The sequence below is a fragment of the Microplitis demolitor genome, chromosome 8, assembly GCF_026212275.2.
Source record: "Microplitis demolitor isolate Queensland-Clemson2020A chromosome 8, iyMicDemo2.1a, whole genome shotgun sequence".
Taxonomy (NCBI): Eukaryota; Metazoa; Arthropoda; class Insecta; order Hymenoptera; family Braconidae; genus Microplitis; species Microplitis demolitor.
In genome coordinates this window covers 20005126-20023681 of record NC_068552.1, presented here as the reverse complement: position 1 = coordinate 20023681, position 18556 = coordinate 20005126, and the positions used below count along the sequence as shown (strand labels likewise).

Below are 18556 nucleotides of genomic sequence, written 5' to 3'. Positions count from 1 at the left end.
TTTGATTTGATATTTTTTTTATCATATTTACATAGTTTAAATAAATATACATAATATAATTATTTAAAAATTTTCTAACAGTTCTGGAGCGATAATTTACAATGACAATGTAAATATAAATATTTAAAGCTTCCAGTTTAAAAAAATCAGTTGTCTTGTGACTTTTTGTCATCTAAATAATGATACTTTATAAATCTGAATCCTTGTGTGAGTTGCGCGCCTTCGTTTGTAAAATGGCAAGCAAAAAGCAGTAGATTTCTTGGTTGGACTTTCAATGAAAATCGCATAAACATTGCCGAGTAAAGACACAGAGCTGTAATTTTGTTATTTATTTAATTACTATTTGAGTATATATGTAAATATATGAAAATCCATGCAAGTCATTGCTGACATTTAACATCAAAAAAATAAGTAAGAACTAACCGATAGTCATTTTTCCACTGATAAACTTGGGATCACGCTGAATATCAGCAATAGCTGCTATCGGGATACCCCAATTAGCTATTGGACCCCAGAAGTGTGTACTGAAATACAAGTTGAGTAATGAGTTATTTAATAAATGTCAGCATGTTTATTTATCTATTTATTTACCTCATAAAATAATCCCGGGTCTCCTTACTCGCAAGTGATTTCATTATCTTATTCATCTTTAATTATTTCTAATGACTTTTTATAATTAAGTTTATTAATTGAGTAAGAAATGAACCCGTCACTTGGATGATTGGCAATACACTGAATTATATTTAATTTTATATCTTTTATTGTTCGTTTAATTGTTATGCATATATGTAAATACTAAATACTGGTATATAAATTTTTATACATATATATGAGGTTACTGGCCCTACTCCTCTGTGTTCTGTAGTTTTCTATCTTTGTCATTAGCTCGTTTTCTTTTACTTTGCAGAATATGTTGTCTTGTATATATATATATATATATGACACGAATCGCCTGCACTAGCGCAATAGTTTAAATATGATCACGTGAGTTTTATTTACCGGGAAAATTATAAATTTAAAACTAGTTTTACGTGTAGTATTAATTATGAAATTTTAATTTTTTAAAAATTTAAATTACGCGGGAAGAGGACATTTGAAAATTTTGTTTTTTTTTTAAAAACAAAATATTAATAAGATAAAAATTAACATGTTTGAAAGTTTAATGTGCAAAATTATGTTTTGAAAATATATATACATATGTGTCAGTTTTAGACATTTGAAAAATTTAAATAGATTGATTTTTAAAAATACTTTTATAACAGTTACTGTAGTAATTATTTTTTTAAATTTGTTCGTTAATTAAAATAAAGTATTAAATGTCAAAAAAAGGAACAGTGGCCATAACTGGTACAGCGCTGCATACAAATAAGAGATAAATTTAAAAAAACTCGAAGCAAATTGGACTTTGTTGTAAAAAGAAATTTAAATTAAAAAAAAAAAAAAAAACAATTTTTAAATATTATTTAAATATTTTATTATTATTTATAAGGATTAATAATTTAATTATGAAAATAAATTATAATTTAAATTGTTAGTTTTATAATAATAAAATAAAAATGAGAATACAATATTAAATAATAATAATTATAATAATAGTAGTAATAATAATAATAGTAGTAGTAATAATAATAAGACTGTATTAAGCATATTAAAGATAATTTTAATTTAGAACACACATTCAAAAATATTTACATAATATTTTCGTATATATATTAAACCGCCTTAATAAACTAGTTTATATTTCATGGTTTTCTCGTTTTATAAAATAATTACATAGGGGCCAGGGAAAAATAATGATAATAATAATAATAATAATAATAATATAGCTGGGAAAAGGTAAAAAGGGGAGAAAATATAATAAATGATATTACAAAATGTACAAGATTTAAATTTCAATTTTTCTATACATAATTTAATCGCAGGGATACTTTTTATATATATCTATATTTATTTATTTATTTATATGTATATATATATAATATAACTAAACAGATCTTATGTTTTTTAAATTTAATTATATTGTTTTTTACTCATTACTCTTAAATTTTCAATTAATTTATTTTTTAATCGAGCGTGACTTTGTCTGAGCTGACGTTTCCTTCAAAAACTTGTTTTGTTAAAAAAAGAATAAAATAAAAATTAATACGACTATCAATTCATTTTAAAATTAATTAACTAATAAATTGATCTACAATCGTACTCTCCTGATAACATTTCATTTTTTTACAGTAAAAATTGATAAAAAGATAAAAAAATTTTAAACTTGACTTCTAGATAAAATGGAAATAAATAAAAGAAAATATAAAATTTCCACGTTGCACAAATTTTAAACAGGATCTTTTTTTTTGTAAATTCCTTTGGTATGAATTATTGATAAAAAAAAAAAATTAAAACAAATATATAAATACAACATTTGTATATATAAATTAAATTCACCAAAATTTCGATAGTTATTCAAACAATTTAAATCAAGTCATCGGAAAATTATTTTTTAAAAATTTACTATCCTTATAAAATGTCCCAAAAATATTTTACCTATTAATGTAATTTAAAATTATGAGTGTGAATGTAGCAGTGTACATTGACACTCATTTAAAATTGTATATTTGTGGTACTAATTCCAAAAGGACATATTTTTATTCGCCCTTCTAGCTCTAAGAAGCTCCCTAACGTCAAAAGAGCGAATAAAAATGTCCTTCTGTAATTAGTAACACAATTTATTATTATTATTACAATAAAAGAAAAATACTAAGTTGTTTTTTTTTAATAATTAGTATAGATTAAAGCAAAGTGATTAATAATTAAAAATAAAAATATAATAATAAAGGCACTCTTAGCTCCGCTTATGCACCGGGTTACCGATATATTACACACAATCTAATTTAAATTATTTAAACCATTACGTCTGTACATGTACATGGTACATACATTGCAATTTATTTTTCTACAAACTATATATCCATTATTTTTTATATTTATCAATTCGGTTTATTGTACGATTCTAAGTAAAATATATATATATAAAAAAGCCACACTATATCACGTCATTAGTCGAGTTCGTATTTATATTTTTAACAAACAATTAATTAAGGCCACTTAAAACTTTTATAAAGCTTATCCAGCCTATATTTATTTATATATTTTGTTAAATGTAAAGGCACATTAATAATTAATTATTATTATTAATTACGAATCACTATAATTAACTCGTACTCGTAATTTCGCGATTTGTACATATTGTAAAAAATATATCTATATATATTTATGTTTACTTCCGTTGTTTAAAACAAATATTTTTTTAGGAAGCTATTATTGCTTCGCATTTAGTTTTTTTTTTAATTGCAAATTTTTTAAAAATTTATATTGCGAATAATTGCCGCTGACTTTTAACCAAATGTCAATTCACTGGGCAGTTTTTAAATTATTATGACAATAGGTAATTATTTATAATAATCATAATTACAATAGTGATATTGAGTTTAAATTCATGTGTGGGTGATTTTTAAAATTAATTATTATTACGAGTCGCGTAAGTTTTAATAAGCATCAGAAATTACGCAATGAACACATTACTAATTATTGTTATTAAATCATTTAAATAATTATTAGATGTATTAAATAATTGTGACAAAATATATTTATGATAAATTTTAAATTAGTGGATTTTTTTGAGCTAAAATTTTTGAGAAATTACGATTGTTATGGGGAATTTTAATCCTCAGCACTACTTGTACTTGTTCAAAATTTTTTAAATTATATTTTATTATTAACATGGGAAAGTCTGCGGTTTCCATGCCGCCGTCAAATGAGCGTGAATTTTAAAATTTGAACGACTTTTTTTCAAAAAATGAAAATATTAAAATCTAGGAAATTTTTAACTTTTTTTAAAAAATCACATTTTTTTCGAAAACTGAGCGATATCAAAAAATTTATTCTTTAAAAATGTGTTATTGTGTCGAGTCATTTGGCGGCATTACGGAAACCGTAGAACCCCTTCAAAACGTAATAATAAATTTATTTGAATTGTTTTTGGACTCACTAATATTTTAAAGAAATAATTATGAATAAAAAAAATTATCTGCGCATTCACCATTACATTATTACAAGTAAACTAAAATAATAATTTTTTTTTTTTGATATCGTATAACAAAAGCATTGTTTGATATCGGCAATATCACAGTACTCGCAGAAACACACAAAACGCGCACTTTTATTTTTATTTTCGCCGTAGAAACCAGTCTATATGATTAAATAAAAAAAAAAAAAAATACCAATTCTTTTTTTTTATTAATCCCACGATAAAAAATATATGTGTGTGTTTACTTTATTATTTATAATTTTTAAACCACTAATCCGCGATAATACGGCCGTATAATTACCTAATTAAAATAATTATTTGTTTTAATTAACGGTAATTGTATAAAACAATTCTCCGGACATTGTTCAGCAATCGAGTTGAGCCTTGATGACTCCTCGGGGTAAACTAATTATCGTGTTTTGACTAAGTCAAGTAAATCACGAAGGTACGAACAAGACAATTGTCGAGAGTATTTTTAAAATAATAATTAATAAAAATAATAATAATAATAATAATAATAATAATAACAACAAGGACAACAACGCTTAATAAATATAATACAGAGAAGTAATTTGTACCTACAAAGCTGTGGATGTCGGTAGTGTTGTTGTAGTACAGGTAGAAATAGTTAGTACAGGCGTTGTGTCTAAATAAAATTAATAGTAAACTTTTAGTCCAGACACAGAGCAGGCTGATGGCCTAATGTCATACATAGACCGGGCCCTGGTTGTCATTGTCATCCAAACTTATTCGACTAGGATAAGGTGCGCCACCGCCGTCGTCAAAAAACCGACGAAATGTGAATTCGAAGAACCCGTGAAAGGGTTTTCCGTTGTCCTGCAGCTCGTCCGATTTATTTGAATCCGAAGTCTCAGAGTTCCTCAGCTTATCTGGATCCACGGGGTCAAAGTTGCTTGTGTCGGTCGGATATTGTATGCGCGGTATGTGCGGCGCGACCTGACGACGCAGGCCCTTCTCGAAGTCAATGCTCTCAAAGAAGGGATGACTCTTCACCTCATCCGCATTCTTACCGAGTCGACGGTCCGCACCCACACACAGCTTCAGGATTAAATCCATGCCTTCGGGCGAGAGATTAGCTTGCTTCGGTATGTGTAGTGTTGTTTCCCAATTTATAACCTATCGTCATATTTATATATACATTTTTTTTAATACTATTTTTAAATTTAAATTTAATGCTTATTTTTAAAAATTTATTTAGTTGATAATTAAAATGCACTGACCTTGTACTGTGTTTCGGCAGGGGTATTGGCAAGAAATGGTGGGGAACCAACGAGCATCTCGTACAAAATGACACCGACACTCCACCAGTCACATAATTGAGTGTAACCAGTACGTTGCAATACTTCCGGGGCGATATAATTTGGCGTCCCGACTAGAGAATGTGCTAGACAACGTTGATGTTCGCGGTGTCGTCGTCGCTCAAGTGGTTTCAATTGAATGCAACGACACTCGTTGTTCCAGTCATCAGCTGGGTCCATTGAATCCTGCTTACCATGACCTATTACAAAATATGTACATGTAGTTATAAATAATAAATAAGTAATGGCAATGAAGCGAGTTTGGCAATAGTATGTCGAAATCCTCACCATTTTGCTGGTAATACTTTGAATTGTGGGTCCAGCGGAATCCCGTGCACAGCCCAAAGTCCGTGAGTTTAATGTGCCCATCGCGATCAATAAGAATATTATCCGGTTTAATATCGCGATGAATAAATCCCATTTTATGGACACTTTCGACGGCACATGTTAGCTCGGCGATATAAAACCTTGCCAGTGGCTCTTTGAAAATACCAAATTTTATTAGCAGCGACATCAAGTCACCACCTGGTATGTAATCCATTACAAAATAAAGATTATCCTTGTCTTGAAATGAATAATAAAGTTTTACGACCCACTCATTGTCAGCCTCCGCTAGTATATCTCGTTCGGCTTTGACGTGAGCCACTTGATTACGGTTCAGTACGTCGGCTTTTCTCAATGTTTTCATCGCGTAAAATTGATTTGTGTCTAATTTTCTAACAAGTGTCACTTCACCAAATGCACCAACGCCGATAGGTTTTATTTTAGTAAACATACTTTTGTCCATTTTAGCCCGCTTCAATCTGATGTAATTTGACTCTTTTTGCGACAGCATTTTTCTCATTTGACACTGGGCCTCGGCACTTAGTCCTATTTTAGCCATTTCCGTTTCCAACTGCAGCCTCCTGTATATCCGCTGCTTGTGAGACTTGATCACGTTCTCCACGTGCTGCTCCATGAAAAATTTAAACGCTTGAGGAGAGTAATTTCTCACTTTACAATCTCTGCGCTCTTCTTCTTTTTCTTTACTCATGTGCTTGCGTTCAGGTATAGGCGACTGGTGTTTTATCTTGTAGGGGGATGTAGGACCACCGCCACCCTTGGCAGCGCAATTGTCCGGCGAGGGCGGGTGGTTGTTGCTGTTTCTGGCGGAGACGGAAGTAGAAGCCGTTGGTGGAAGTGGAGGTGATTCTGTGTGGTGCTGCTGGCAACCGTCAACAGGCGAGTATTTTCTTTGAAGAGGCGGATGATGTGCTACGGGTGAAGAACGTGGCGCACTGGTACTTTCAACGGTGGCCATTGGGTCTTCTGTTGGTGTACCGTAGGGCGGAGGTGGTAGAGGATGATGCATACTGCGTTGAGCTGCGAGAGCTTGCATCGTCGTCGCGTAACTCGGCGGTTCAGTTGTCGGGACACCTAAACCTATCGTTGAAGGTGTAGCGGCAGCTGAGGCATTATTAACCGGAGGATAAGCTGGCGGTGGAGGTTGTTGAGGTTGCTGTTGTTGTTGCTGCTGTTTCTGCTGAATCGATGTAGCGTACGAGGGAGGAGGTGGAGGCGGTGTATTACTCGTGGAGATGGGCTGAGGCGAGGTAGGTGCTATTGCGGTCTGAAGAACTGGTTTTTGGACCTGAGTACTTTTAACAGACTGCATTATTATTGGAGGCTGAGTTTTCGCCTGCCTCGCACCCCATGCTTGAAGAGGTGTCGGTCGAGCCATTGATCCTTGAGTACTGGGTGGCACTGTCGACACGGTTATTGGACTTGGTGAACCAGCAGACGTTGGCCCTGAATAAATACCTGATGAGGGACTTTTTCGGTAGTCCTGCTGCGACTGAGTTGGACTCTGCCGATTCTGCATCGACGCACTGTAAGAGGGCGGCTGTACTGTGCCCGCTGTTGAAGAGGGAACAATTGGGTATGGCGGTGGTGGTTCGACTTGAGTACTTGAGCTGTTGTTGCTTGATTGATAAATGCTTAAAGCTTGCATCTGCTGCGACAGCTGTTGTTGAACTTGTGGTCCGTTTTGTACGATCATGGGCTGTCGCCCGTTTGAGGAATTACTGGAGCTCGCTACGGGACTGGTACCACGTTGGGGAGGATTGACAGATCCTGAGGCTGAATTAGAGGTCCCCGGAGCAGCTGCTGGCGCTCTCGTTGGGACAACAGGCGCCGGGGACATTCGTTTGAGCATTTGTTGCATATTTGTAGGCACAGTTGGTTGACTGTAAGGCGCATGAGGCGGTGGGGGTGGTGGTGGTGTTGAGCTACATCTTGGTGGTGGCGGTGGAGGTGTTTCTCGCTCAACAAAACTACTTGGTGAGTATTGACGACTTAGCTGTGGATGCGGACTCAATTCTGTTAATCGCGGACTGTCTGATCGCGAGCTTCCTGCTCCACTGTCCAATGCTGGACTACCTCGCTGAAGACTTAACTCTCGCTCAAGACTTGGCTTCCTTATTAGTTTTGTATTAAGCTTTTGTAAACCATTTAATGTGTCACCTTGAGCTTGTTTCAAAAATTCAATTGCTGCATCTGGACGCCAGCCCGTCATCTTCAAGGCTCGCAGACTAATGTCCTGTTAAAAAAATCATAAATTTATCTACAAACTCCCACAAAAAAAAAGAATATTAATAATCAGCGGATAATTACCTCTGGATAACCCATTGCTGATATTTGTCCGACGATCTGCTGACGTTGTTCAGGTTTATCAAGAGACCCAGAAGCACCAGACAGACCACTTAGACCTGATGCCGAACTGACACCACTGGTAGTCGAGAGAGTGGAGATTGTACTCGCGGCACTAGAGCCTACTTCCCCCGTACCTCCGATATTTGCGAAAGGAAGCAGAGAATTACGTATCTCAGCTAGAGCTTTTTGATGGTATCCAGAGCCGCGAGTGCTTGACTTGCTGACAGCAGATGGATTCATAGTGGCCCATGCTAGGCCCTCTGGGACCTAGCTCCAATCCAACAGCAGCATTAACCTACTGGCCATTACAACATCAATTAAAATAAAAATATAAACACTTTTAAAACCACCAACTAAACACTTACAGAACAATAAATATTATATACTAGTTATCCAGAGTCAAATGTTTTGAAGACATGTCTGTTTATTTAAATAACTTTTGTTCCTCTTGTAAATATTACAATCGTCATTTAAACAGCTTCAACATACAATATATACTATATATTATTTCTCCATCGGCAATATGAACAATCAATTCCCATTGGCATAAAATATAAATATATAATATTTCTATAATTATTATTATTATTATAAATAAATGGAAAGACTTTAAAAGTAATCCATAATCCAACAGATTAGTCTGATAATGATAATTGACGTGGTGTCTGTGAACATAAATGTAGATTCGAGTGGATTAAATCCTTGTATAATGAGTCAGACCATAACAAAAGCATGAGTAAATGTTGAATGTCCAAAACTCTAGTACACATGAGTGTGAATACCAGACATCAGACAAATTTAAAATTGTGAATATTTTAAAATTAAAACGCGCATTTTTTATGAATATTTTTTAAATTATTTATAATTAAAAATTTTTGATGTCTGCTACATTCACACTAATATACACACAATAGATAATGACATCAACAAATAAAATTAAGCATACGTACAATAAGTAAAATCACTGGTGATTTATTGATGTGTCCTTCGTAAAACTGTTTGCACTTTTTGGGAGTATTATCGAGGAATGCAATTCCCAAATCTAACCTATTAGACATTTTAATTGGATCGGACAATGACAAATTGGCACACATGACATATTGAATAATGTGGGAATATTATAAAACTTATATGTATATATTTATAAAAAATAAAAATATAAATAATAATAAGTTTTGGTTGTTAAATAAATGAAATATAATTGTTGTTATTTTATTTAACAAAACTGTGTGTACTAATCTGTGTGTCCCTTTAAAGCAAAGAAGAAGAAGGCGATGCCAGAGCAGAGTGTATGGGACCCGAGCATATTAACTTTTCACAGTAACACAGCCGCAAATTAATATTATATTTATTCTTGTGATATATATCTACTATTATATTTGTGAAAATATATGTTAATGTTAACGAGGATCCACTCTTGTAATTATACCCGTGACAACAAAGAACGATACGGCCGTAAATTACTAGAGTAACTGGCGGCCATTTTGAAGTGCCACATTCCTCTGCACCACCGACTTCGACTTCGACTTGGACTTGGACTTGACACACTCTTTTTAGTTATTTAACTCTCTGGCAATTCGACATATTTATTGTTTATAGTTATTCAAATAATTAATTGTCATTCATTCGTTATCAATCATCAGCTGTCACCAATAATCATCAGTTACTCATTATTGCTATTTTATTAAGCTTTATGAATTTAATAATCATTTTATTATTATATTTAAATATACTGGAGGTGGTGATAATTATTTTTGCTGACTACCAATTAGAGCAGATTATTTTTTTTAATTATTTAAGTATTTTTTAAAATTAATTACTACTGCAAGAGATTATTTAAATAAAATAATAAATAAAATTTGAGTTTGATTTTTAAAAAAATGTTAAATAAGTGATTCCTGTTTGATCGATTGATGAAAAATTAAATATTTACATCGAAATAAATTTATTATTCAAATTATTAATTATTAATATGAGGTATACAAGGCAAAAAGTACATACTAATACTGACAAAATTTGTTGATTTTAATTATTTTTTTTCTTTTGACAAATAAAATATGTAATTATTTTCCTCTCAATAACGTAGGAATAATTATCATTACATTTTTCTATTTGTATTTTAATATTAGTGTATTCCGTATTCAAATTTGAACCCGAAATTATTTTGTACAAGATAATAATAATAATAATAATAATAATAATAATAATAATAATAATAATAATAATATTAATAATAAAGCTTGTGAGAGTCTATTTTAAAATGACGCAGTAAATAAAAAAGTGTCTTGAGGAAATAGTAATTCAAGAATATCCAAGAATTACAGAATTCAAATATTTAAAATTAAATAATCCAGCTCGTGTGTTAATTTAAATGAGCTGTTATTTTTTTCCAGGTTTTAAATTTTTCCTTGGCGGCGCGCCCCATCTCAGCGCCGTGCTGTCGACTGTCAATCTTGGCCTTTTAAATTGTGAACTTTTTATGTGTTCCTCAACTAATTTTGGTGTTACACAAATTACGTGTTGTCCTTTCCAGTATTTTACCATGTTCATACTTTGCAGAGTTGATATTATGTCTGTCTGTGATATACTTGTCATTTGACTACAATTTAAATTTATTTATTAAAATAAATTCTAATTAATTAAATAAATAGATAATTTTTTAGAATGAAATATACCTGAGATCTTTGATACTTAAAGTTCCTCTAAAATCGCGTAATATTTCTAAAAGAATCCAACTCCAATAACTGCGGTATGACAATTTACCGAGATCACTCAATGGTTTTTCCGGACTTCCAACAGTTTGTTCGATTCTACTTAATTCGTAACTAAATGCTATTAAAAGTTTTCCGTAGCCTTGTCTTTGAAACGGCGGTAGTGTTAAAATACACGCGACATTATTACCATCTGGTGACTCTTTTTCCTGATAAATAATTAAAAAAAATTAATTAATTACTTATAAATAATATATGAGCAAATAAATAAGAGACTAATAATTACTTTTGAAAAATACCCAACTAAATGAGCTCCGTGTTTATCAACTTCGCACAGAATATAAAAAAGAAACGGCTCGACATCAAAATATAAAGTTTTGTGGTCTAAAAATAATTTAGCAAGAAGACAAAGATTTTGACAATAGACTTTGTGTTCTCTGCCATCAACTTCCCAAATACTCAGAGTCCCTTTACGATATATTTCTTTGCCAACTGGTTGTCTGTGTGTACACTCACTCTGCAATAGTAATTTTAAATTAATTTAACCGGTGACAACTCTGAGTAGATTAAAACTAATCAATAACTACCATGTGATAGCGATAAGTTTTTTCTAGTCTCATATATTTTAGACAGTATTCACAGATCCATAATTTTGGTTGCTTGCCATATTCTTCTGGATAAGGACTAAAATACCAGGTATCAATTTCATATTTTCCTGAGGAAAAACTTTTAAAATAGTGAGCTTATTGTATTTTTAATAAAAATATATTACAGTAGATATATATTTATGCACATACCAATTTGAATTTTGTCAATATATTTAACTTTAGTGATAGCCTCATGTTCTTTTTCCAGTGCCGCTGTCGTAGGATCCATCTCCGCGTAAGTCTAAGAATCATAAATAATGGACATGAGTGCTAAGAATAATCGCGATGACTAATTATCTAATTACATTAATTAAATTATAATAATCACTATCAGTAATTTACCTTTTGTATGTGATTAATTTCGTCATGCCGTCTCTTCTGATTTCTCGTGATCTTTCTGTCAGATGAGTCAGCTAACAAATCACTCGCGGGATTGTGCTCACTAGTTTTCCAACTACTGTCACTCATATCAAATCTACTGGACATTATCCTGTCTCTTGGTACCCATTCGTCCAGTCTTCTGTTGTATCCTTCATAATGTACATAATATTCGTAGTGAGATTCCACTTCATTGTATCGGCTTTGAATTACTTCCGCTGGGTCTGTTAAAAAATAACATTTTTTTTATTATCATTGATAAGTTTTATTTAAAGAAAAAAATTCCCGCGCATTTTTTACTGTCCAGGTCATTGAAGTTGTTGAAGAAAAACAATTGATTTGAAATGAAAGAAATTTTGAATTATTTAGAATTTTTAAAATGAAAAACAAAAGAAAATAAATGAGGTGAGTAATCCAAGAGACAAACAGTTAAAAATAAACAGTAGCTACAGGCAATAACAAAGAACATTCTGGAGAGTGGAGTAATTAGATGATGGTGTCATGAAAGCGTGATAACAAACGTGTTACTCACGCCAAGAGTCATCGGATCTCCGTACGAGATAGTGTTCGCCAACGTCCAAACGCACTTCCTCGGAGCTGTCAGCATCATCACCAGATTCTTTTCCACCATTTGTTATTGTGTTTTCACGTTTTTCTTGCTTCACCATTATTTCCTTAGCACTACCAACGGTACTGTCCTTGCCTCGTTGCTCCATAGCCGCCATCTTGGATTAAGATATAACGCGCCAGTTAATTATTTTCCTGTAGAGGGTGCCAATGTGCCTTTTAAAAATATGTAATTCATTTTACCGACAGAGAAATTTTATTTTTGCGCAGGCGCGGGAAATTTTACAAGATGGCGGCACAGTTTTATTTTCATTTTATCCGTCGCGCGCTGTGTGTTTGTTCAAAATGTTCGTAGTTTATAACAAAAGCCCGGAGTAAGATGTGACAATACGCAGTGATAATTAATTTTGTTGTAATTATTAAATAATTATGGAAATTTAATTAATTTTTAAATGTCGTGACCAAGTTCAATTACAATCAAAGCTATAGCTGATGAATATTTTGAATTTCATCAGCCCTAGCTCTAGATTTTTGAATTTTTTAAAACTTGAAGTAATTGATGAGTTAAATTAATTAATTTTTGGTTTAAATAATTGAGAGTAATTAATTTAGTAATTAGTTAGTGGTGTTCGTGATTGTGGTGTGTGAAGTTATTCCTGATCTTGAAGCTGTTTATTACTAATTATCACCGCAGGGTAATTTAAAAATTAATAATCGTTTAATTAAAAGTATATTTTTTTAGAAATGTGATTAATTGATTTTTTTCATTTTGTTTCAGTAAATACGAAATAAGATGGAAGTCTTCTTGAAATTTCTTCACCCGGTAAGTCTAGAAATGCATGTTTTTAATTTACTTTTTCTGTTGCTTGTAATTATTTTTACAAGTAATTTGAATTACAAATTACAAATTACTTTTTTCTTTTGATGGAAGTAGGAAAACAGAAATTTTTTATTCCAAATTGATTTATTAATATAATTTAAATTTAAAATAAAAACAATAGAGAAATATTTAATAAATTCGAAAAATAAACAATTACCAATCACTAGATAACTATTAAAAACAATAATTAAATGCCATAATTTATGTACAAATATAACTCACAGATAATCGTGATATAAAAAGCAACAATAATGCTAATTGATAAAGTGCTAGTTGAAAAATAATACAACCTAATCATGATTCCACACTTTGGATCTATGATTCGGATACGGGATACGTGATAACTGATGGATACTTTCTAAATGATTTTTAAAACATTCAAAAATTTAATTTTGTGCATTTTGATTTATGGTTCCGCGTAATATATAATCAGGAGCTTATTTTCTCTCCCAATGGCGGAGGTCGGAAGTTGTAGTCCATGCGTCTTTGATGCTGCTCATACAATCTTCTTTCCCGCTCACGTCGTCTTTGCTCCCGTATTTCTTCCGTTGGGTCCCCAAACTCTTCAGTAGTTTCTTCTTCCCATCCGGTCGCATTTTCATCCCATGTTTCAAGTTCGTTCTAGAAATCACAACAAATAAAGTCATTACATTCATCAATATTTGACATCTAACTAAAGTAATTAATTACTTACAGTCGGTACTCTCTCAGAAGCAATAGCAAATTTAGATAAATTCATACTAGTTTCTTCAGTCTTTGGATCTCTAAGAATTATTTTCTTTTGCTTAGTAATCTTTGGTGTCATGTCCTGAAACAAATGAATACATTTATTATTTTTTTTCCATAAATTATATATAAAATAATAAATTCCAACCGTTTTTCATATTTTTTTTTTTTTAATTCGATTGTTTAGAAGAATATGAAAAATTGTCAGTTATCTGTTAGTTTCAATGTCATATTTAATTATTTACCTGAAAGAAATCAACTTGAGTTTCTTCATTTTGTTCAGGAACTTTAGCAATTTGTTGGCGATATTGTTCAATTTTACTTTGAACAGAATTACATGGTTTATTTGACACAACAACAACTGGATTTTCATCCCATTGTTCCCAGTTTTCTTGTTCCTTAAAAAATAAAGATATTAATGATGATAAATTTTTAAGTAGAGAAAAAAAAGTTCGAGTGGCAGAGACGTACCACTTTGTTGTTAACAGAATTAGGTATAACTCCGACAGCTGACAGTGGAATAGAATCACACGAAGATCTTCTTCTTCGTCTTAGACAACATAAGGCACGTCTAAAAATACTCAGTAAAAATACAAAAAGTGCTTTGAGTCGATTAAATAAAAATTCCATAGCCATCACCCCGGATTACATGCACGGGATCCAATCTGTCCTAACCTCTCTTGAGATACTCCAACACTTTGACGTGGACAAATAAATGAATACGTCAACAATAAACTGGCATTTAAATTTAAACTGGGTAAAATAATAGGTCAAATAATAAATAACAGCTAACTTTTAAATTACTCTTATTTCCATTACATTCTTAAAAAAAACTTAATACTTTTTGTTTTTAATGTCAATTTAAATCAATCGTTTTCCTTCGATATTCGACACTCGAGTTTTACTTTCGATATTTTCCTTTTTTTTTATCTCGATGAAAAATATCGATTGTTAATTTTCGAGACAATATTCTCATTATTAATTATTAATTATGAATAGATAAATTTTAAATGTCAAATAGAAGATAAAATCATGAATTTAAATTCAAATTTAATGAAAAATAATTTTGGCTTTTTTGGGAAAATTTGGAAATTTTATATCAGTCAATATTTTATTAATTTTTACAAAATTTCAAATTTCGAATCATTCGAAAAAAAATTAATTGGAAATCGGGTACTTTTATTTAAATAGAAATTTTCAACAAAGGGATTTAAAAAATTAATTTCAATGAAAAATTTGATTTATTCTATCGTAAAAAAAGAAAACTCACTTTCAAATTCCAAAATCATAAATTTTAATATGCGATATCGCAAGTTTGCTTCAAAAATTTAATGCGCGTCGTAAGTTCCACTTTTCAGGTCGAACATTTTTTTATATGCTCGGAAAATTAAAAATTTTCAAGTTTTACGTCACGTTAAACAAAATTTTTCATCAAAACTAATTTTATAAATTTCCTTTTAAAAGATATTCATTCAATCTTATAAAAATACCAAATTTCCGGTTGATTTCCATTCACTCTTGTAGAATTACTCGGAAATTTAGTATTTTCATAAAATCCAATGAAAATCTTGAGTCACAATTCAATTTCAAAGATAAATTTAACATTTTATTATTCCTATGGTTTGCTTTATTATTTTATTAAAACAATTCATTTCTACATTACAATTATTCATCTAAAAATAATTGATTAAATCATAAGAATGGATTATTCATAAAATTCAGGTTTTATTAATAAATCTAAAAATAATTTTATGTGCGAACGCACTCGTAACGTTTGGTAGAGCGATTAAATTCGCATTTTTGATATCGATTGCACGTACTTCCCCCGCAATTGACGTCATTACCTCCAGAGCCTTTGTATCCCCCATCGTAACCAGTTCCCACTGGACTCGGTGATGTACAAGACTTTGAGTTACATTTATTGGGACAGCATTTTTCATTAAATCCACATTGGTAGTCACTCATACAAGTCGGCATGCAACTCGTTACCCTGTTTTGCAGTGGACAGTATCCACTTTTAACTAAAATAATATATCTGTATTATCAATCCACGAAACAGTTACACTACTAAAAATAACTTTCATAATAATCGATTAATTTTAAGAAACAAACACTTGACTTAGACCTTGGTTAAATTATTTTAAATTGATACCGTACTATTTTTAAAAAATACTTATACTTTTGAATTATACTTACATGAGCCTTGCGCGTTTATTATTCCGACGCATGTCAAGCAAAAAAAAATAATTATTTTTACTGAAAGAAATTTCATTAAAATAAATAATTATTTAGTTTTAAAAATAAGTTTATAAATAATTACAAGACTTACCGTCCATGGCAATGGCAAAGATTCAAATGAAAGCTGCCACTCTACCGTCTAATCCCGGAATCACTTATTCAATAATCAGACTCCTCACAATAAAAATATTTTTTAATACTGATAATACTTAATACAATAATTCCGTACTTGTTTCAACTACAAACGCTATCTTTATTTTTCAACTGAATATATTTTTTTAAAAAATCACTTGAAAGTTATCACGATACTCGTGACTCATGAAACGGGATTTTAAATAATTTGTATGATTATCCAGCAATTTTTTATTGTGAATTGTACTTTTGATGGAGTATATATATTTATATTTATATTATATATATTTATATTAAAGTAAAGGTGTGTGTTGATAACAGGCGGAAAAAATTTAATCCTGCTCTTGACCGCGATAACGAGTTTATTATGAATGTTGACTCACTCCACTACTTGCACGATCATTATTTGCATCTGTGTTATTACTTTCAGTTGTTAGATTAACACTCTACCTAAGTGGAAACACTTATCCTATATATATATCAAATGTACTTGTATATATAATTTTTTATTCCCAGAAGTTAGTTTATTCTCTGCATACTTATGTTTATTTTTTTACTCTGAACTTTTCAAATTGAAAAAAAAAAATACAAATATTTACTCCATTAATTAACTTTATTAATTAAAAGTAAACATTTATTATACATTTTACAGACTAGTTTTTAATTTAACGTAAATTTTAATGAAGAACATTTTTCTTCACACGTCTTCTTAGTTGATGGATTTGGTATTATTATTATTATTTATTTATTTCTATTGTTACGTAGAAATGGATTGTTTGGATAAGCTCCGGACATGTCATCATCATGAATATCATTGTCATTAACACGTGGGTCAGGTGAAATTTCAACTGATTCAATTACTTCGATATCTGGTTTCTGACATGCCAAGGCACCGCAACGATTTTTGCAGCATTTCTTAGTACCCTGACAATCGCTGTCTATTGTGCAAGTCGGCGAACAAACCCAACGACCAGTAGGAGTTGCTGGACATAGTCCTGGTTTTTCTGATAAAAATTAAGAAAAGAAATTATACATAAATTATAATGAGTTTTTAAAATCTCTCCCCGTATTTTTCATCGTAAAGAATAAAAATTTGTCTTAAATTTTTCTTCTCGTTCTTCAGGGCAAACTTCCAATAAAAATTTTAAATATTTATTGGAAATTTTTTAAAGTCGAAGAAACGTGAACTCGTAATTCTATAGATTCGGTTGAATGATAGGATTAAACGGAATAGTTAAACTCATCAAGAGAAGTAGATTCAAAATTAGTTACCTGTCTCTTTGGATCTCATGGTAACAGGTCTTGAGCAAATTAATCCACCGCAGCTTGTCGGACAGCATTTGCCAACTCCTTGGCAGTGTGCATCGACAAAGCAGGCTTTAGAACAAATTTGCACAGGTAATGGCGGTGGACAGGATCCGGGTTTGTCTTCGTAAAAGTTAAATTGTGAATAAACACTGGCTATCGCTGATAGCATTAGTAATGCTTTGTAAATAACTTTACCCATCTTCGCTCAACATTCACTCTCCACAAACTACTTTTAATCATTTGTAGAATTACTCCTTATATACTCCTCATTTACTTGGTTATTTCCCCTCCACATGTCCCGTTTAATAAAAGGCTAATAAATTTTAATCGGAAACCCAGAATCTCATTTTTATTTACCCTCAATTATATTTTTAATTGAAGGCCTGAAATTTTATCAACACTCAAAACATTAACGGAAGTTGCGGTCAACATTTTTCTCATGCTCATTATGTCCAATTTATTTTTTATTTTCGTTGCGTAACAAACTATTAATTATAAATAATCGTCTAATTTAGGAAAATTTAAATAAAACACAGGCTAATTATGAGTACAGTTAATTAGTTTATTTTGTATACAATAAATACGTACACGTTTGCTCATGCGTTTAAAAAATTACAAATACGAGGATATGATTATTAAAAGTTATGATACCGTCGTATAAAAAAAATTCACATTGATTTACTATTTAAACAATTTTATATATATATGCTACAGGAATTAATATAGATAAATATATAGTAAAAAAAGTATAAAGATATTAGATGTAAAAAATTGCTGTCAATTGCTGTTGTGACCTCGATCTTCGATTAATTCCGTAAATATTTTTTAAAATCAGAAATAACAGTCTTGTTAAATGAAATCCCATAAAATACTTAACATTT

The 18556-nt window shown here is 30.9% G+C and overlaps 7 protein-coding genes across 10 annotated transcripts in view; 1 reads left to right on the top strand and 6 right to left on the bottom strand.

Annotated features, from left to right (window-relative positions):
- Positions 1 to 9: 9 nt before the first annotated feature.
- On the bottom strand, positions 10 to 901 carry LOC103576729 (mitochondrial pyruvate carrier 1). The gene is made up of 3 exons (XM_008557086.3): positions 592 to 901; positions 424 to 524; positions 10 to 313 (listed from the first exon to the last, which is right to left on the bottom strand). The coding sequence occupies exons 1-3, from the start codon at positions 645 to 647 to the stop codon at positions 147 to 149; spliced, it is 324 nt and encodes a 107-aa protein (XP_008555308.1). The 5' UTR covers positions 648 to 901; the 3' UTR covers positions 10 to 146.
- A 1201-nt stretch (positions 902 to 2102) lies between these two features.
- On the bottom strand, positions 2103 to 9714 carry LOC103576730 (serine/threonine-protein kinase Warts). Of its 2 annotated transcripts, none has more exons than XM_053741232.1 (6): positions 9039 to 9714; positions 8454 to 8753; positions 8050 to 8383; positions 5686 to 7975; positions 5320 to 5597; positions 2103 to 5215 (listed from the first exon to the last, which is right to left on the bottom strand). In XM_053741232.1, the coding sequence occupies exons 3-6, from the start codon at positions 8326 to 8328 to the stop codon at positions 4784 to 4786; spliced, it is 3279 nt and encodes a 1092-aa protein (XP_053597207.1). In that variant the 5' UTR covers positions 8329 to 8383; positions 8454 to 8753; positions 9039 to 9714; the 3' UTR covers positions 2103 to 4783. The 2 variants fall into 2 exon arrangements, with proteins under 2 accessions (XP_053597207.1, XP_008555309.1); XM_008557087.3 differs by having other exon boundaries at positions 8050 to 8386; positions 9039 to 9713.
- A 499-nt stretch (positions 9715 to 10213) lies between these two features.
- LOC103576731 (histone acetyltransferase KAT8) lies at positions 10214 to 12556 on the bottom strand. The gene is made up of 7 exons (XM_008557089.2): positions 12357 to 12556; positions 11789 to 12048; positions 11597 to 11687; positions 11387 to 11514; positions 11086 to 11316; positions 10764 to 11008; positions 10214 to 10687 (listed from the first exon to the last, which is right to left on the bottom strand). Exons 1-7 carry the CDS (start codon positions 12547 to 12549, stop codon positions 10468 to 10470), a joined length of 1368 nt encoding a protein of 455 aa, XP_008555311.1. The 5' UTR covers positions 12550 to 12556; the 3' UTR covers positions 10214 to 10467.
- Positions 12055 to 18556, top strand: part of LOC103576733 (J domain-containing protein) — a 32421-nt gene continuing 25919 nt past the window's right edge. For 2 of the 3 annotated variants that reach the window (XM_008557092.3, XM_008557091.3), the window contains exons 1-2: positions 12741 to 13086; positions 13170 to 13214. The gene's annotated coding sequence lies outside the window, so the exon portion shown is untranslated. Of the gene's footprint in view, positions 12230 to 12740; positions 13087 to 13169; positions 13215 to 18556 lie in introns of those variants that run through there. The other variant, XM_053741412.1, reaches the window with a different exon arrangement.
- On the bottom strand, positions 13401 to 14896 carry LOC103576737 (receptor-binding cancer antigen expressed on SiSo cells). Its single transcript, XM_008557101.3, has 4 exons — positions 14469 to 14896; positions 14243 to 14395; positions 13966 to 14079; positions 13401 to 13892 (listed from the first exon to the last, which is right to left on the bottom strand). The coding sequence occupies exons 1-4, from the start codon at positions 14631 to 14633 to the stop codon at positions 13701 to 13703; spliced, it is 624 nt and encodes a 207-aa protein (XP_008555323.1). The 5' UTR covers positions 14634 to 14896; the 3' UTR covers positions 13401 to 13700.
- On the bottom strand, positions 15293 to 16797 carry LOC103576736 (waprin-Thr1). Its single transcript, XM_008557100.3, has 3 exons — positions 16327 to 16797; positions 16194 to 16253; positions 15293 to 16018 (listed from the first exon to the last, which is right to left on the bottom strand). The coding sequence occupies exons 1-3, from the start codon at positions 16331 to 16333 to the stop codon at positions 15747 to 15749; spliced, it is 339 nt and encodes a 112-aa protein (XP_008555322.1). The 5' UTR covers positions 16334 to 16797; the 3' UTR covers positions 15293 to 15746.
- On the bottom strand, positions 16970 to 17958 carry LOC103576735 (waprin-Phi1). The gene is made up of 2 exons (XM_008557099.3): positions 17640 to 17958; positions 16970 to 17371 (listed from the first exon to the last, which is right to left on the bottom strand). The coding sequence occupies exons 1-2, from the start codon at positions 17872 to 17874 to the stop codon at positions 17109 to 17111; spliced, it is 498 nt and encodes a 165-aa protein (XP_008555321.1). The 5' UTR covers positions 17875 to 17958; the 3' UTR covers positions 16970 to 17108.

Bases quoted from the DNA above. Each gene is read 5' to 3' on its own strand.
- LOC103576729 (XM_008557086.3), bottom strand. From the start codon at position 647: ATGAATAAGATAATGAAATCACTTGCGAGTAAGGAGACCCGGGATTAT. The intron at 525-591 runs GTAAATAAATAG...CTTGTATTTCAG, and splicing joins ACCCGGGATTATTTTATGAG to TACACACTTCTGGGGTCCAA. The intron at 314-423 runs GTTAGTTCTTAC...ACAAAATTACAG, and splicing joins CAGTGGAAAAATGACTATCG to CTCTGTGTCTTTACTCGGCA.
- LOC103576730 (XM_053741232.1), bottom strand. From the start codon at position 8,328: ATGAATCCATCTGCTGTCAGCAAGTCAAGCACTCGCGGCTCTGGATAC. The intron at 7,976-8,049 runs GTAATTATCCGC...TTTTTTTAACAG, and splicing joins CAGCAATGGGTTATCCAGAG to GACATTAGTCTGCGAGCCTT. The intron at 5,598-5,685 runs GTGAGGATTTCG...ATTTTGTAATAG, and splicing joins AAAGTATTACCAGCAAAATG to GTCATGGTAAGCAGGATTCA.
- LOC103576731 (XM_008557089.2), bottom strand. From the start codon at position 12,549: ATGGCGGCTATGGAGCAACGAGGCAAGGACAGTACCGTTGGTAGTGCT. The intron at 11,515-11,596 runs GTATGTGCATAA...GTTTTTCCTCAG, and splicing joins TATTGACAAAATTCAAATTG to GAAAATATGAAATTGATACC. The intron at 10,688-10,763 runs GTATATTTCATT...TTTAAATTGTAG, and splicing joins TTAAGTATCAAAGATCTCAG to TCAAATGACAAGTATATCAC.
- LOC103576737 (XM_008557101.3), bottom strand. From the start codon at position 14,633: ATGGCTATGGAATTTTTATTTAATCGACTCAAAGCACTTTTTGTATTT. The intron at 14,080-14,242 runs GTAAATAATTAA...CATTTGTTTCAG, and splicing joins CTCAAGTTGATTTCTTTCAG to GACATGACACCAAAGATTAC. The intron at 13,893-13,965 runs GTAAGTAATTAA...TGTGATTTCTAG, and splicing joins CTTCTGAGAGAGTACCGACT to AACGAACTTGAAACATGGGA.
- LOC103576736 (XM_008557100.3), bottom strand. The intron at 16,019-16,193 runs GTAAGTATAATT...ATATTATTTTAG, and splicing joins AATAAACGCGCAAGGCTCAT to TTAAAAGTGGATACTGTCCA.
- LOC103576735 (XM_008557099.3), bottom strand. From the start codon at position 17,874: ATGGGTAAAGTTATTTACAAAGCATTACTAATGCTATCAGCGATAGCC. The intron at 17,372-17,639 runs GTAACTAATTTT...AATTTTTATCAG, and splicing joins CATGAGATCCAAAGAGACAG to AAAAACCAGGACTATGTCCA.